Genomic DNA, 19640 nt, shown 5'->3' with positions numbered 1-19640 from the left:
TTAATTGTGATCATTCTGTACATCCTTCGAGGTAATGCTGATATGCGTGTTTTATGTTTAACTGACAACCGTGGGAAGAATGTTTATGTACAGTATTCATGAATTATAGCTATTATATTTTACTTGTCATCCCTACCATGCACCTTCCAAAAACACAGGGTGTGGTTGCTATCAAAATAACCTATACAAATCAATTACTATGATGTTTGGTTTTCATGTGCATATGCTACTCATAAAAGCAATCTAAGGAAGCCACTGGAAGAATCAAGACTGCCATCATGTGGCAGTCTTGATACAACACATAACTAATATAATTTCAGAGAGTGTATGTTAGTGCACTATCTGGCTCAGACAGTACATTGTTTCCTTACTAATTTTCAAAGCTTAATAAAATAAGTCATAATGTGTGAATATGTCCTAAAGTCAAGGGGGAGTGTATAATAATAAATAATTGTATAATAATTATCCTGATCAACAAAGTTCTTATGAAATTCACCAATCCTGCAGGAGGAGCTGAACAGACAGCATCATGGTGGGATCAGATTGAAGTGTCTAAGGGTGAAGAACTGAATCCGAGCAGATCTGCATACAGTACCATCCTCCCTCATGAACTACACTATGGGCATTACCATGATGACTCCTGTAGCACTGCTGCTGTTTTCAACCTTCTTGGGTAAGAGACGTTTTTACATTTTTCAGTAGCCTTACACAGCATTAGTGATTTTCAAAAATAATGAAAATGGACAGCAGCACATGCATACTGATTTATGCACAATTCTCCTATTACATATTTCAGGTTACTTACTGTACATTTCTGTTTCTTTTCCTCTGGCAGGGCTCATTAATGCAGATACGATTACTCCAGATAGTACTGAGCTCTCTCATGTGGAGGGATCTGGTTTAACCCTTTCATGCAGCTACTCCTTCTCAAATCCACAGTCTCTACAGTGGTATCGCCAGCATCCAAAGTCAGCTCCTCAGCATCTTCTCAGCATCTACGTTGGGCAGAATCAGACATCAGATGTGGACCGCCGTCTATCTGGCAGAATGACTAAAGAGAAAGTCTATCTGCACCTCTCGTCTGCTGAGCTCTCAGACTCTGCTCTCTACTACTGTGCCCTGAGGCCCACAGTGAATGACAAACACACATCCTCATACAAAAACCTGTCTATCTAAATGTGGCCTTATTGTTTTGTACAGCTTATTAAAAATGTGAACAATCATGCCTTCTCAAGTCCACTGCAATTCTAAGAATAACCAAGCTGACTGATCAAAAAAAACTTTAATTAATCAACGTCAAGTCATGTGCAGTGTGAAAATACATCAGTCAATTTTCAACAAAGTGGGTTCTGTTTGAACTGGGGGTGGAGCTAAAGAGAGAAGATCATGATGCCTTCACAATTCTAAGTCATTTTGGACAGGACCGTCATTCAAGTTGTTTTACTTCTGTAGACTTTAGAAGTACTGTAGTTCAGACCTCCACAATGATCATCTTACTGGGAATATTGCTCATGGACCTTTCAGGTAAAAAAAACAGCGTAACTTTGGCAAACAGAGTGCAACTAATCATTATGGAAATTGTATGTCAGATAATACAATAAATAAATATAGCATGTTATTTATATGTACATTATCTCTATAGGTAACATCCATGGGAATAAAATCACTCCAAACAGTGTTGAACTCAAAACGGTGGAGGGGGATGATTTAACTCTGTCTTGTAACATCTCTGGAGACTATCCACAGTGGTACCGACAGTACCCAAGATCAGCACCCCAGTTTCTCATGTTTATTGCCAGTCCTGAAACGCCAGGAACATCAACTGTGGATCCTCGATTCTCTGGGAGAATGAATAATGATAGAAATCAAATGTTTCTGGACATCTCCTCTGCTAAACTCACAGACTCTGCTCTCTACTACTGTGCCATGAGGCCCACAGTGAAGGAAACAGGAAAGCTGTCAAACAAAAACTGAGATAACATGCAGCACACCTCACCAAACCTTATTCTCCTACTAAAAAGTCTGACCATTTTCAAACAATCTACAGAGATTAGAGTTATTGAATAAATACATATTTGTAATGTTTGTACTGTAGCCATACATTTGATTGATTTGTTACTTTAAATAGTACATGTTTCTTTTGTAGTTTTGTTTTATGCACCCTTGTGTGTTATACAGTATGGGGAAAAACACAAGACTAGTGTCAGTGACAAATACGAAGAAAAGAAAAAAATGACATGCTGCAATACCAATCGTAACCATGGTGGGGCAACATCTCCACACCACATGTTCAATAAATGAAGATGTTTCTGTTCATCTCTCAGAGTTGAGAAACAAACTCTAGAGAGTTCCAGTCTTATTGCTAAGCTATCACACAGCAAAGTCATGACCCTTTGGACAGATATGTTACGCCTTCTGATGATTTGTTACTGTGGTAAGTAAACTTTTCTTTGCACATTCACAAAACTAATCGATGTACAGTTCCCATTTACAGTTGACTGTTTTTCTACAATACCTGCCCATCTAGGCAGCTCATCTTCTAAAATGTTCTATGCTTGTCTCTGTTTTACAGTTGGCAGAGGAATGGAGGACTCTGTTGATCAGCCATCAAATCATGTAGTCAGTATAGAGGGTGAAGTGGTGACAATCAGCTGTAAATATGATGTCACTGACAGAATATCTCAGTACTATCTGTTTTGGTACAAATTTCAAGCAAATGACTTCCCTCGATATATGCTGCAGAGATCCTCTCATGGATATAGTGTTGAAAATAGTGATGGATTCAAGGGAAGATTCAAAGCTCAACTCAACACGACTGTGAAATCTGCTCCTTTGACAATCCAGGATCTGCAAGTGTCTGACTCTGCTGTATACTACTGTGCTCTGAGGTCCACAGTGACAGTCGCAAACCACAATGACATACAAAAACATGTGTGATCTCCTTTATTCCTTACACATCTCAACATACCATCACACATTTTACAATGCAATTAATTGTTTTAGAATGAATAAAGAATGCTATAACAATGAACAATTTTTAATGTTCAATGTAAGATGACATAGCTACAGTATACTCAATTCTGTTCAGAATGTGAGTCTGATACTGCTCTATTGGGATTTAATTATGGGGCATGTTTTAACCAATTCAGAGGACAAAAAGCCTGCAGTGAGCCTTTGTCACACCGAGCTGCTCCAAAAGTGCTTCTGCATTGGTAAAGGACATCAGATTTAACGATCAAATTACTATTGCAAAAGGCTCTGAATCCGCTCCTTTGACAATCCAGGACCTGCAAGTGTCTGACTCTGCTGTGTATTACTGTGCTCTGAGTGAATGACAAACACACATCATACAAAAACCTATGGGAGACACACACAGGCAGAAAAGGAATGTTCAAGAAATGATACTCTAAAATTTAATTAAATTGGTAATTTCAGACCTTTCCTGAAATTTTCATTGAAATCCATCCATAACTCTTCGAGTTATCTTGCTAACAAACAGACTAGGAGAGCAGCCGTGGTGTACTGGTTAGCGCATCGGGCTTGTAACCGGGGGGTTGCCGGTTCGATCCCCGACCAGTCCACCACGGCTGAAGTGCCCTTGAGCGACCCCTCACTGCTCCCCGAGCGCCGCTGGTTGGGCAGGCAGCTCACTGCTCTGGGTTGTGTGATTCACCTCACTGTGTGTTAACTGTGTGCTGTGTGTTCACTAATTTGGTTAAATTGGGTTAAATGCAGAGAACTGAATTTCCCTCACGGGATCAAAAAAGTATATATTCTATTCTATTCTATTCTAGACTAACAAACATACAAACAAACAAATAAACCCCGATGAAAACAAAACCTCCTTGGCTGAGGTAATTAAAAAGCTGTAATAACATTTTGGGATGTTTATGTAAATGAAATGCGGTGCAACTTAATTACTGATGGAATAAAACTAGATTAATGACTTCATTGCTTTTTCTCAGTCATTCTCTCCACACTATGACATTACCATTGCAATGCACAATATCAGACATGTCAACTCCAGGAAATACTAATAAGCAATAGCCTAACCATAATGTAACACCACGTAACATAATAGAACACCAAGCAAACAAAACAATTGAAAGTTGTTGTTTTTTTATTATGAAACAACCTGAACATGTTTTCATTATTTGTTATCATACTACATACTGATTTAACAATTTGATTAAATTTGATTTGATTAAAACCTTACAACCTGCCATCAGTTGTTGCTAGATTTTCTGCATGGGTACTGTACCTTTACATCAAAGTGTATGAAGTGCTTATGTGAATGATCTTTGTGAAAAATAAGACAAACAAAACATACAAATATCAACATTGTGACACAGGACTTAAAATATTATTTCAAGTCTGTAGTGCACATCCATATGGATACAATCTTACCACAACACACATCTGCTGATATACAGAACATGTGACAAGGTGAAGGTGGAGTTTTGTGTGATCTGAGGGGATCATCTCAGTGTCAACCACTGTTGGATTCACTCTCTTGAAGCAGCTTCCACCATGTTACTGTTTGGACTTATCTTGTTCAGTGCAACAGCCGGTAATTAAGAATTACAGCAGTAGGATGTGTATAGTTTGCAACATGACACAAGTGCACAGATATTTTGAATAGTGAATCAGCAGTGGAGTGATCTTCCTATAACTGATAACGTATCAACTCTCTTTCTTCTCCAGGCATTAGTTTTGGTAATACGATAACATCTAACCAAAACCAAAGTCAAAGTGAAGATGGGTCCAATGTTATCTTGTCGTGTAGCTACTCCACCACAGACAGTACTGCAGGGTTGCAGTGGTATCGCCAGTATCCCAGATCAGCTCCACAGTTCCTCGTGCTGACGTTACAAAGCTCTAAAAAACCACAAAGATCAGAGGTAAATCCTCGCGTGCTGGTGCTAAATGAAGAGAAAACGGTCTTTCTGCAGATCTCCTCTGTTCAAGTCTCTGACTCTGCACTGTACTACTGTGCTCTGGCGCCCACAGTGACACTAAACCACAGACTGCTGTACAAAAACCTAACTGACAGAGAGATACAGAGTCTATACTCAGTTCATACAATGTGCAAATGCATGTTTTTGTTCAATATGTGCACTGTTGAAACAGTATGCACTAGAAATGGGGACTTAAAGTGTCTGCCTCCTGGGGCCTACAATTCATCGGCAAAATTATTTTATTATGTCATTAATGCATATCTAAAAATGATGACAATCATTTCTTGGGCCAAAAACACAAGCAATTGTGTTCATTACTGCCACCCACACTGTAAGGTGGCAGGTCAAACCAATCTGACACAAATTATTTGAACTGATGGTACCTGATGGATGTTGATGTTTTAGATGCAGTAATGAAACTAACCACAAGGGGTCGATAATTCTCCAACCCCAAGATCTACAGTACTTTACAGTAAAAAGTGTCAACATTGTCCTGCATGCTTAAACTCTACACAAAGGCAACAAAATGTCAGGAGAAAACAAAATGAGTAGGAATGACTGAATAACAGGACGCTTAGGACCCTGAGTAAATCAAATGTACAAGTTACATAATCAACATGATCCAGCAAATGTAGAGAAACAGTTAATGATGCTGTGTTGTGTGACACGAGAGTGTAACTTCCTGTTGTATTTCCTTTCTCTTTTAAAAGGTAGACTTGCAGTCATACACAGAGCAACACGTCAGAGAATAAATTACACACACACACACCCACCCACCCACCCACCCACACACACACACACACACACACACACACACACACACACACACACACACACACACACACCAAGAGCACTGACATGGACAAATTACTACTTCTGATTCTAATGATCACCACTGGTAAACTGTTTTTTTTTTCTTTTATTTTTCTCTCATAAATTATTTAATATGATGCCAATTTGATTTCTTGAATGTGCTTCTTTGCAGAAATAATTGCCGACAAAATTGATTCTGATCAGGACAGTTTAGGTCACCAAGAAGGGATGAAAAAAGTGACCCTGACATGTTCGCATGAGACAAGTAGACGTGATGTTGAGCTCCACTGGTACAGACAGTATCCACATCAGGCACCACAATGGCTTCTAGTCAAAGGTGCTCGAAATTACGATTATGAGAGCAGCCCAGATCCACGATTTACTTGTAACGCTGACGAAACATCTACTGAGCTCATCATTAAAGATCCGACTCTGGCAGACACAGCTCTCTACTACTGTGCCCTGCAGGTAGCCCAGTGATACAAAAACCTGAGAAGGTGTACAAAAACTCTCATTTAAAATAAGATGCTTTTCATTCAGAGATCAAAGCAATTTCCTCTCACTGCTCTGATATCAGTTTTACACAATCAGAGGTTTTCCGGTGGATAGCATCTGTGGTCACACCTGTTGCATTATTGAAATGAATGTTGCTATAATACACTGTTACATACAATCCTATGTAAGGTAGACAAGGTGTATAAGGTACTCTGCAAACTCCCCTAACACCAGATGTTTATTAATTGGGAATCCTTTATGCTATGTTATATTCACATGTAATACAGTACAAAATGACATTAATATAATATACAAACAAATAGTTGAGTTAAAGTCTGTTTTAAATGCATTGTTAATAATCTTGTCCACAGGTAGCAGTTCAGGGTATGCGATTAAACAAGCCCAATTAGAAAAGAAATAGTGACCGACGCAAAGGTGACACTATAGCTATGTTTGCATGGACACTTCTATTCTGATTAGAATCGGAAAAACAGCTCAATCGGAATGAAAATTCCTGATCCGATCAGAATTGTAATCGGAATGGAAAAGGTGGTGTAGTCCGGCCTATTCCGAATGAACACCCATGTAAACGCTCATTCGGATTGACTGCTATATCTTCCCATCGAAAAGTAGCAAACAACGGCTATTCCGATCAAAGAAAGTGTTTACAAGCACCTGATCGGAATAGAGAGTAACCCATGTAAACAGACAGCGCAAAATTTTCAATCGGAATAGTTTAATCGCAATGACAAAAAACTGTCCATGTAAACGTGGCTAATTGTCTTATTACTATTTCAGACTACACTCTAGTCATGTTTTTTGATAAGGGTTCACCAAGGTTCACAGCTCCACACTTCCTGCTACTCATCACTGACTCTTCTGGTGTACTGACACCTCCCTCCCAATCAGTAGCTGATAAAGGGAGAGGTACCAGTGAGAGTGTGAAAGAGACTCTCTGAGTAATGAGTATATCGCTGTACTAATATGGCACACTGGCTATGGGAGTTACTTCTGCTGTCTGTTTGTTTCTCTGGTAAGTTTTGCTTTAATAATGTTTAAGGGTTCAATCACATGACATGCATCAGCCTGTATAATCAGTAGCTTGTGATTTATCAACCTTTTTGCGTGTTTAATTTTTTCCAGATTGCATATCACAGAACACAGTTGATCAGACCGAATCAGTTCAAATGGCTTCAGAGGGAGAAACAACAACTCTCAAATGTTCATATACATCAACAACAGCAGGTGGAATCCCAACCCTTTTTTGGTACCAACAAACGTCCAATGACATCCCCAGATGCATTTTGTTGATTACAGTATTCCGTTCTGGGCCTGAATCTAAGTATGGAGCTGATGAGGTGTACAAGAAGAGATTTCATGCTGAACTCAATGACACCAGCGTTTCTCTGAACATCCAGGATCTACAAGTGTCTGACTCTGCTGTGTACTACTGTGCTCTGAGGCCCACAGTGACACACTCAGCACTCATACAAAAATGGTCTGACCTGAATCTTTTTTTTTTACACTGTGGAAAGAGATCAGATGCTATACAATCAACAAAATAGCAACAAAATCATCTACAAAACAAGTCAAAAAGATCAGTTCAAGCAAATAATTTGCAAATCATATCCTTCTCTTATCTGCTCCTTAAGTGATAAGAACATCCAATCTGTGGCTGGCTGGCTGTAGGTAACATGTAACCCAAACATAAATACACCATTTCAGTCATGCTAATCTTATTACCCACAACACCGTACTCACCCATACAACAACCTCTCCCACCACATCAAACCTCACAGTGCCCTCAGCATGACCAAAGACTGATGTATAAATTGTGCTATAATAAAACAGATGCAGGCAAAACGTCAGTCCTAATAATATAAGACCTAGGCTTTGTGGAACATATTACACAGTATAGGCTGGGTAAACCCAGCCTGATCTGCCGGCGATTTGGATTTCGCCCTGCAGCTCAGGCTGGAAATCTGCAGATCTATCTCTCCTGCTTCCTGTCCACGTTTACTACTGTAGGTCCAATCACAACGGCACATCCACAAGGTGCACCCAGATTGTTCATGTAAAATAAAGCGCAGACTCCTACATCCTTTTAGCATTGTTTACAGAAAAAAGTGTATGTCTCAGCCGTAAAGTGAGTTAGGAGGTTATGACATCATACACACTATGTTATATTTGTATGAAAACAGAAAAAGTTAGCATAAAGCCTAATGCACCAGATGTGAAGTGATTTGATGTCAAAGTGACGCTAAAATGAATAGGGCTGTCAATAGAACGCTAACACCATGTGGTCGACTTCTAATCTCAAAGCCTCCCATAGAGGGTAGCTCTCTGAACATTCATCTACTCCCTTGGTACAGATGCACTTTCAATCATACACACAGCAGCACGTCAGAGAACAACACACATACAGTAACAAGAAAAATGAACAGATCTGGCAGCATCATGGACAATTCACTACTTCTGATTCTCATTATCACCACTGGTAAACTGACTTTTTTCCTTCTTTTTTTTCTCTTTATGATATGATTAATATGATGCAAATTTGATTTCTTTAATGTGCTTGTTTGCAGAAATAATGGCTGACAATATTGCTCCTGATCATGACCGTGCAAGTCACCCAGAAGGAACGAAAAAAGTGACCCTGAAATGTTCATATCAGACAAGTAGCCGTTATGTTTACCTCTACTGGTACAGACAGTATTCTCATCAGGCACCACAATGGCTTTTATTCAAAGGTGCTCGAAAGAACAATTATGAGAAAAGCTCAGATCCACGATTTGACTCTAACACTGGTGAAACATTTACTGAGCTCACCATTAAAGATCTGACTCTGGCAGACACAGCTCTCTACTACTGTGCTCTGGAGGTAGCCCAGTGATACAAAGTATCTGAGAAGCTGTACAAAAACTCACATTTGAAATAAGATATTTTGTATTAAAAGATCAAAGCAATTTCTCTGATATCAGTTTAAATCCATCTGAGGTTTTCTGGTGGTTTACTGTCTGTGGTCACAGCTGTTTTATCATAGAAATGCATGCTGTCATAATAAACTGCTAATCACAATACAAGTGAACTAAAACAGTAGACTTTGTGGTTATCTTCCTTGTAAATACTTTTTGATCAATATTCAGTTATAACTTCAAACGTGCAGTGTGTATTTGTTTATTATGACCGCCGCTAGCGTAGCTAGCGAAGCGGTCATATAGTTGTTGTCAAAGTTTTTTTTTTTTTTTTTTTTTTTTTTTTTTTTTTTTCTTTTTTCCCGTCATTTTTCGTCAACGATTCCCGGGACACCGTAACACCGGAGCGCATGAAACTTGGTGGGCATGTAGCCCCAGTAGAGTTCTATGGAAAATTTTCGTTTCGTCCCCGGGGGTCACTCCACCCCCGCGCTGCCCCCGCCCGAAGCCCAAAAATGACAGTTTTTCCTACATAACTACCTGAACCGTGGCACCGAGGATGACAAAATGTTTATGGTATGTTGTTCTCTAGAGCTTGCATCAACTTAGCTTATAACCAGTCATTTGTGATTTGCCCCCCCATCGTAAAAATTGAAAATGCAATGTAATATTGCTTTAATTGCCCCTATCTTCAGATGAGATGTTATGAACTGCACCAAATTTCATGTGTATGATTAACCTGACACCCTCTGGGAGTATGCCAAGTTTTGTGGAATTTCATCCATGGGGGGCTATAAAATAAATGGATTTATGTGTACATTCAGGACTGTATACCCATCGGCCAGTAGATGGTGGTATTATCTGGAGTCTAAATCCCCCCCTGGGGATTTCAAAAACTGTTCCAAACATCTCAATCTCTGCTAGTTTTTGTCCTAGAAACATATAAGTGACACCATTAGAAACCTTTAATCAGCTAGTTTCCAAATACGTTTTAAAAGAGAATGGTTGCTCTGGGTGCAACAAACATGCAGGAACACACACACACACACGCATACCTACACACACACGCACCACTACATACACACATGTACATAAAACATTATACAAACACATGCACAAACACGCCCACACGCATGCACACATACACCCTTACACACACACACACACACACCTACACACACACACACACACACACACACACACACACACACACACACATGCACACACACATCTTTGAGTACATTTTGTGAGACCACCGGAGCTGAGAAGTGAGTGTGTGTGTGATGTACTATAGCCTGTGTGTGTGGGTGCGTTTCTGTGTGCCCATCTGTGTGTTTGCATGTGTGTATATGTGTGTATGTGCATGTTCTGTGTGTGTTCTCTTTCTTTCTCTCTCTCTCTCTCTCTCTCTCTCTCTGTGTCTGTGTTATCTGTGTGTATTCTGTGTGTGTTCTCTCTTTCTCTCTCTCTCTCTCTGGGTGTGCCTGTGTGTGCGAGTGTGTGTTTGTGTGCGTGTGTGAGTGTGTGCCTGTGTATGTGTGTTTGTGTGTGTGTGTGTGTGTGCACACACGCGCATGTGAGTGTGTGTGTGTGTGTGTGTGTGTGTGTTATCTGATATTGGAGTGACAGTGACGGCAGAGAACACAGTGAACATATACTCAGACACATTAAACACACACACAAGCAGACACACACTCACACTAGACAGAGAAGCACTCATACACAAAAGCAAGCGCACACATGCACACACTCATTTACATACATAAAAGTTGCAGTAGGGATGAAGTAGGCGATGGAAACACAAGCGTGATTGATATTTGCGGAGAGAATGTGCAGGACTGAGCGGCGGTCATATTGTGTATCGCTTTGCGGTACATCTAGTTATTTCATTGTTGTCTAACTGAATCATCTCAGTAAAATACATCAGCCAAACTTCATCTACAGCTCAAACTTTAGTTTGATTAAATGCAAGTATGAACCCATCTAGCTGCAACAGAAGCCAACAACACTGAAAATGCAATACATGTGCAAACCTCTATAAACATCATATCCCCCACCCAGTAAACTCCCTCACCACCACAAATGAGATCAGCAGCTGTTCTGTTTTACTTCACTAGTAGCCTACAGATAGAGTCCTGATCAGGCACCTTAATGGCTTCTGCAAGTGTACCGTAGTATTGGTACCATACTTATTTACAGCATCAATATGATCAATTGATCATTATACCAGTGGCGATCCTTAGACGTCATCTAATTACTTATGTCAGTGGGCTATATTGTTGTCATCATGCCATTACGATTCTCTAGCTGTAGATCTCCTGTCAATATTACCCTGACCAGTGGCCACTGACCAAAGTTACTCTTCCTGAAGGAGGGCATCATGAAACAACACACCTTGAATGATATGAGGTTATTATGAGATTAGATCGCCATCTAGTGGAGAATGCAGAGACATCCAGTCTGATCTATTAGTAATTTTTTGCTGATGGAAAAAGTAGAACTCAGTCCAAACTATAAACGATTCCAGAAAATCATCACACTGAGCAGGCATTTTTGCTGTATCTACCTCTCTGTCTAGCAGGCCTGAGCAGTGACATAAGTTAAATTACAAACAAGGTGTATCATATTTATTTCCCCAGAGAAAATATGCAAAAAATAACTCCTACCTCTCATCAACACATTTGTGATCATTTCATTCATGTACTCATCCATCCCAGTTCTCACTGAAAGCTCAAGGAGGCAGAAGAGAATAATCCTGAAGAACTAGAGTCCAAAGCTGGCCACTCAGAGTTTATAATTAAGTTTAGTCAAACAGCATTACAGGACAATCAAATGAGGCATATTTATACAGTATAACATCTTGCAATAAAACTGTTGTAATTGTAGATGCTGAATGAATAGCATGCAGCCAAATAACAGGTTGTCAAACCAATTGCCTGCCATGAAGCAGGATGACCTATTCAGATGTTCAGATCAATAAACTGAATTCAAATTCACGAGCAAATATCTCATATATTTAAAAGATATTTATTGTAAACACTTTCCAAATGCTATGTGGAACTGTATCAGTAAAACTTTCACCAAGTCTTTTCTGTTTGTAATTGGAGCTGTGAGGGAGGAACTAAAAAGAGAAGATCATGATGACTTCACAATGCCTACTTGTCTTCACAGGCAGGACTGACATTCAATTGTGTTACTTTAGCAGACGTCACCTCACAGTTGCAAATCTCCAAAAATGATCTTCCTTCTGGCCTTATTGCTGATGGACCTTTCAGGTAAACACATTGTATCCACTGTAGTGTGCTGTTGATTATTGTGAATTTTCAGAATTTAACACGTCTGTCAAATAATGGAGAAAGAGACATAACAACAGATACATATATGACATACCATCTCTTTGCAGGTAACACCCATGGGAACAAAATCACCTCAAACAGTGTTGAACTCAACATGGTCGAGGGACATAATTCAACCATCTCCTGTAACATTAGTTACAGCTTCGGAGACTATCTACAGTGGTATCGACAGCACCCAAGATCAGCACCTCAGTTTCTCTTGTTCATCATTAGTACTGATAAGCCAGACCAATCAGATGAGGATCCTCGATTCTCTGGGAGAATGAATGAGGATAAAAGTCAAATGTTCCTGGAGCTCACTGAGGCTAAACTCTCAGACTCTGCTCTCTACTACTGCGCCGTGAGGCCCACAGTGAAGGAAACAGGCAGACTGTCAAACAAAAACTCACATGACATGACATGACACAGATGAAATGCACCGTATCTTACTTTCCAATCAAAAGGTCGATATGACTCAGCCCACTACTTTTTGTTCTTGCTATAGAGCCACTTTCAATAGCTCTAAGAAGTAATAGTCACATTCAAGGTATTGTGCGTGGTGGCCTAACACACACAGTCTCACTCTATGCAGATGATTTATTATTATATACCACTAATCCTGTTGCGAGCATACCTGAAGCTCTAACTGTCCTGGAGAACTTTGGAAAAATATCAGGGTACAAACTTAATTATAACAAAAGCGAGTACTTTCCCATCAATAAAACTGCAGAAAAATATCCCAACCTACCATTTAAGCTCTCAGTTGACTCTTTTACATACTTGGGAGTAAAAGTTACCAAGTCCTACCATCATTTATTTAAGAAAAATTTTTCCCCTCTCCTGGAACAGACCAAAACAGACATTAAACGCTGGTCCACTTTACCATTATCCCTTATCGGGAGAATAAACTCTGTAAAAATGAACATAATACCTAAATATCTTTATTTATTTCAAGCTGTACCTATTTTTATACCACTGTCATTTTTCAAGGCGTTTAATCAAGTAATCTCTCCTTTTATTTGGCATAATAAGTCAGCACGCATAAGGAAAGAATTTTTGGAGAGACCAAAAACTTGTGGTGGACTTTCCTTACCCAACCTCCGTTCATATTATTGGGCTGCAAATCTGAATGCTATCTCTCTTTGGTTGAAAGATTGGAGTGGTACTGCTCCTGCGTGGCTTCAAATCGAACGAGCCACTAGCAGTCCACATTCACTCCCTGCTTTACTCTGTGCATCCCTGCCACCAACAGTTAATAATGTGAGTGGTAATGTAATGGTAACTCAGTCATTACATATTTTAAAACAATTCAAAAAATGCTTGGGTGTCCAGAGCATCTCTTCCCACTCTCCCATAATAAATAACCACCTTTTCCGACCATCTCTATTAGATAAAGGCTTCCAGACCTGGCATGACAAAGGTATACATAGCATTAGGGATTTATATATTGAAAATACTTTTGCGAGCTTTGAACAACTATCTGAAAAATATGAGCTGACCAATGCTCACTTTTTCCGCTACTTACAAGTCAGGGATTTTGTGCGTAAAAGATTCACCAATTTCCCAAACATTCCCCCTTTGTCTTGTCTTGACTCTCTGTTAAGGGTGAATTTTCTTAAAAAAGGTAGGGTGTCAATGATTTATTCACAGATAATGGATACACTCAGTCCCTCTGTATCTCATATTCGGGAGCAATGGGAAAGTGATATGGGGGTCCCACTTTCAGATGAAGAATGGGACATGGCTCTGCTTAGGGTCCATTCATCTTCTATTTGCTCTAGACATGCTTTAATACAATTTAAGGTCCTTCATAGACTGCACTTTTCCAAAGTCAGACTAGCAAAAATATTTCCAACAATAAACCCCATTTGTGACAGGTGCAAACAGGCACCCGCTAGTAACTACCATATGCTATGGTCCTGTCCTAAATTGACCCCTTTCTGGGATTCCTTTTTTGACACAATTTCCAAATCATATAATAGTGATGTAGAGCCCAGTCCAACAATTGCCATTTTTGGTATTACATCGTGTTCAGATGGGTCCACTCTCCCACCACACCTACAAAGGGTCATTGCCTTTCTCTCCTTATTAGCTAGACGTGCCATTCTTTTTAAATGGAAGGATTCAAGTCCTCCGACGAATAGTCAGTGGATTAGAGACGTCATGCTGAATATGAAACTAGAGAAGATTAGATGTACTCTTAATGGCTCTGTTCACAAATTTTATAAAACGTGGGACCCTATTATACAGTATGTGAATACCTTACCTGGCCTGGAACTGTGAGCATACACCTCATGTTTAGAATGTTGTTGCTCTATCCCAACTATTGTAATTATACTGTGATGCACCCCTTTTGTTGCTGTTGTGTTTTTTGTTGCTGTTGTTTGTTTTGTTTTGTTTTTTGTTTTTTCCTCTTTTCTGTCTTTGTCTATTAGGTGTGGCGTCAATTGTTGTGGTTGCTATTTTGACTGTGAAATATCACATTGTAATCTACACATGTATATGTTTTGTGAAAAAACACCATAAATAAAGTGGTTAAAAAAAAAAAAAAAGGTCGATATGAAATGCTTAATCCTGCAGATACTGTATCAAAATCTTGAATTAAATACGTACAAGTTTATTCATGTTTATTACCCATTTCATTCATGTTCTTTATCCATCAAATTGAATATTTAACCCCTGTGTTTGCTGAACCTGAAGAGCCAATGTTTACTGTTGAATCATGTCAAATATGGCAAATAATAAAACGAATGGTTATTTTGTCAAATTGTAGCTCAAATTAATTTCTTTTAATACAAAATGCATTTCATTGTGTCTCATGCCAATGAACACCACTGCAATCGTATTGCAGTTAAACTGCAATACCATTCTGAACCATGGAGGGGCGACATTTCAACACTACATGTTCGATAGAAAAAGATTTTCATTTGTCTCTCAGAGCTGAACGACGTTAGACAGCTCTATTGTGCTCACAGCTCATTACAAAGAATAGTTATGACCATCTGGACAAATATATTACACATTCTAATTGTTTGTTACTGTGGTAAGTAAACCTTTCCAATAACCCTCACATTAGTGATTAGTTTATAGCGTATACAGTTAACTGATACCTGTTTTTCAGTACAAGTTAATACATGCCAATCTGGGTATTTTCATCTTCTAAAATGTTGTATGCCTGTCTCTTGTTGTTTTACAGTTGGCAGAGGGATGGAGGATTCTGTTGATCAGCCATCAAATCATGTAATCGGTGTTGAGGGTGAAGTGGTGACACTCGGATGTAAATATGATGTCACTGACACAACCGTTCAAGTCTATTTGTTTTGGTACAAATTTCAAGCCAATGACTTCCCTCGATATCTGCTGCAGAGATACTCTTTCGGAGATGGAGGCAATAGTGAAGTCCAAGGAAGATTTCAAGCTCAACTCAACAACTCTGTGAAAACTGTCCCTCTAACAATCCAGGATCTGCAAGTTTCTGACTCTGCTGTGTACTACTGTGCTCTGAGGCCCACAGTGACAGCTGCACACTCTATATCCATACAAAAACTCCTATCCATCAAAGCCAGGGTCACTGAAAAATGCATTATAATCAAAAAATGTCAGTTTATATGATCACACCATTCACACATGAGTTAGATGTCCCTTTAAAGGTCAAAGAAAACACACAGGAAAAGATTACATAAATAGCAATGGAAGTTCAAAACTGGAAATAAGTGTATCACAACATTAGATGATAATACATGTCAGTGTGGATTTATTACTAATAAGCATGAAACGAACACAACAGGAGGCTTTAGTACATATTTTATTTGACCATGTATGTAAAGTGTCCTCACATTGCAATGGCACTGCAAACCTTGGTAGGGTGACATCAGATCCTTTCACATTACATGATGAATGGTTGAATGATAATGGTGCTTGACACAGCTAGTCCGCTTCTCATTCTAGTGCTTATAACTTCCCAGTGATCAAATATACATGTAGTAGTCATGCTTTTCTGAAGAATTAGCTGACATACAGTATTCTGATCATTTGGAATTGTGGTGAGATACCTTTTTCATTACTGGGGTTGTTTAATGGGCACATTTGACTGTCAGTGAATTTAAGGTCCCAATAGTCCCAGAAAGTCAGTGGTGCTGTCCAGCATCCCATACCCACCGTCTCCATACTTACTCTGGGTTACTCGGTCACATGGCAATACCAGATATACAACAACACCTCAATTTACACCCCCAGCATTACTGAGAACATCCAGCCCCTTCCAACATGATAATATTAATAAAGTATATAACAACATAAATAAAATGAATGAGGTGACTGGCGCTGTAATGGCGACTCGTGGAGAGAGCGGAGAGAGTCTGTGAGAGAGAGTGTGTGAAAGTTGCGCGTCTCTTTACGCGCCTTAGTTGTTTATGTTCGTCAAAGTCTATGCTCGTCAAAGTTTGTCAGCGTCTCCTGTGTGGTACACACATGTATCTCGGATCATCTCAAAGTGGAGCGTCTCGTATCAGTTCGGGAGTTACAGCAACATTAACGTAACCTCTTCGTAATGAGGAAGTGCCTACTGTCGTGGATTTTCTGGACAGCTGGATCACTCTTGACGGTACCTGGAGGACTCGGAATGGGAATTCTGAAGTATTCTAGAGAAGACCTGCTCCTCCTGCGAAGTACGGATTATCCTGCACTAAATCTGGATGTAAACTGGAAAGAACTGAGGCGCTGTAACGTTACGAACACCAGCCCCGGCCACCGGCGGGATACCCGGAGTAGGAAGCGGGGTAAGAGAGGGGGTGTCAGGCAGAGGCTGAAAAGACTCACCGGTACTTTTAAGTGCCCGCCTCTCCCATCCATCCTACTCTCTAATGTCCGTTCGCTACGGAATAAACTGGACGAACTACAGGCAAACGTTACCTGCCAATGGGCATACAGAGAGGCGAGCCTGATCTGTCTCACCGAAACCTGGCTGGACAACACAATTGCCGACACAGAGCTACTTCTGGATGGATTCGGAACACCACTTAGACTGGACCGGGATACTGTGAGTAGCCTCAAGAAACATGGGGGCGGGCTGTGTGTCTATGTAAACCAGAAATGGAGCAGGACTGCTGAGGTGAAGCACACATATTGTACTCCTGATTTGGAGCTGCTCTCTGTATCTTTTAGACCTAAATATCTTCCCCGCGAGTTTAGTCAGCTGGCCGTCGTGCTTGTTTATATTCCTCCTTCTGGCAACGTCACACGCGCAGCGGAGGCTATAGCTACGTGCGTCAACAATATCCAATGCGCATCTCCTGACTCGCCTGTTTTCATTCTAGGCGATTTTAATGCCTGTAGGTTAAATAAGATTCTGCCAACCTTCCAACAGTATGTCACATGCGCTACCAGAGGTGACAAGACAATCGACCTCTGTTATGGCAATGTGAAGAATGCTTACAGGGTTAGCAGGAAACCTCCTCTTAGTACCGCTGACCACAATGTTATCCATCTTATCCCTGCCTACCGCACAAAATTGCAAAGAGAGGGAGTGACTAAAAGGTGTGTTAAAAAATGGACCACAGAAGCAACTGAAACCCTCCAGAGCTGCCTTGAATGTACAGACTGGGATGTGTTGACAGAGGGAAGCAGCCTTGAGGAAGCCACCGATGTAGTCACTGGATATATCACGTTCTGCGAGGAAATGATTGTTCCAACTAAGTCTGTTAAAATATTCTCTAACAATAAACCCTGGATTACAAAAGACCTGAAAGCAACATTAAACGAAAAGAAAGTGGCCTTCATCTCCGGGAATAAAATTGAGTCCAAACTCATCCAAAACAAACTCAATAAACAAATAAAGGCAGCGAAAAGAGAATATAAAGAAAGGATGGAGAAACTCTTCCAGGAGGGCAAAGCAAGAGACGCCTGGCAAGGTGTCAAAACCTTAGCTGGCCTTCCCAATAAGAACTCAGCTATGCCCACTACAGGGGCAGCAGACTGTGTCAATATGGCAGAGAGACTAAATGAGTTCTACTGTCGGTTTGACAAAACTGACCACAAGCATGAAAGGGAGGGGCTCATGAGGGAGCTACTGACCAGGACTCATGAAAAGGCAAACTGGCAACTACAGCAGGAGGAGGTTGAGCTGATGCTGAGGCGGGCGAGACCAAATAAAGCACCAGGGCCGGACCAGATCAGCGGCCGCCTGCTCAAGGAGTGCTGCAGCCAGCTTGCTGGAGTCTATTGTGACCTCTTCAACCGCTCCCTGACAGAACACTCCATCCCTTCAATCTGGAAATCATCTATCATCTGCCCCGTACCAAAGAAGAGCAACCCCACCTGCGACAATGACTACCGCCCAGTGGCCTTAACATCCTTGGTCATGAAAAGCTTTGAGAGGTTAATTCTCTCACAGCTGCAGGAGGAGGTCAGTATGTACACCGATCCACTCCAATTTGCATACAAGCGGCAGAGGGGGGTGGATGATGCCATACTGACGCTGCTCCATGGAGCCTACACCCACCTAGAAAAGCCCAAGTCATTTGTTCGGCTGGTGTTCGTGGACTTCTCCAGTGCCTTCAACACTGTGCAACCCCATCTGATGGGCCAAAAGCTTCTCCAGATGGAGGTCAATCCCCACCTCATTCTCTGGGTTCTGTCTTTTCTGACAGACAGGCATCAGAGAGTCAGAGTAAATGGCCATCTCAGCTCTGATAAGTCGATCTCCACAGGCGCTCCACAGGGCTCTGTAATCTCACCGGTTTTATTCACACTTTACACCAACGATTGTCAGAGCACTAACCCAGACATCACATACATCAAGTACTCTGATGACACTGTTATTATGGACCCCACCAATTCATATGATCAACTACAGTCTGAGCTGGCCTCCTTCGCAGACTGGTGTACACATAATTCTCTGGACCTCAACATATCAAAAACCAAGGAACTACTAATTGACTTCCGTAAAGCCCCCACCACCATCCCCACTCTAACTGTCAACAACCAGTCTATAGAGAGGGTGGACACATACAGGTACCTTGGGACAATGATTGACCATAAATTGAACTTCCATCATAACACAGACATCATCTACTCCAAATGCCAGCAACGTCTATTCTTCCTCAGAAAACTCCGTAGACTTCAGG

General features: G+C 40.6%; 1 gene segment (V, D, J or C); it reads left to right on the top strand.

The window, feature by feature from the left end:
• Nucleotides 1-598: 598 nt before the first annotated feature.
• On the top strand, nucleotides 599-1974 carry LOC134099391 (T cell receptor alpha variable 3-like). The segment is given in 3 exon segments: nucleotides 599-673; nucleotides 836-1131; nucleotides 1747-1974. Coding segments are annotated over 3 exon segments (591 nt in total).
• The last annotated feature ends 17666 nt before the right edge of the window (nucleotides 1975-19640 follow it).

This window comes from Sardina pilchardus, chromosome 2, assembly GCF_963854185.1.
Source record: "Sardina pilchardus chromosome 2, fSarPil1.1, whole genome shotgun sequence".
NCBI classification, from domain to species: domain Eukaryota; kingdom Metazoa; phylum Chordata; class Actinopteri; order Clupeiformes; family Clupeidae; genus Sardina; species Sardina pilchardus.
This window is presented reverse-complemented; position numbering and strand designations above follow the sequence as displayed.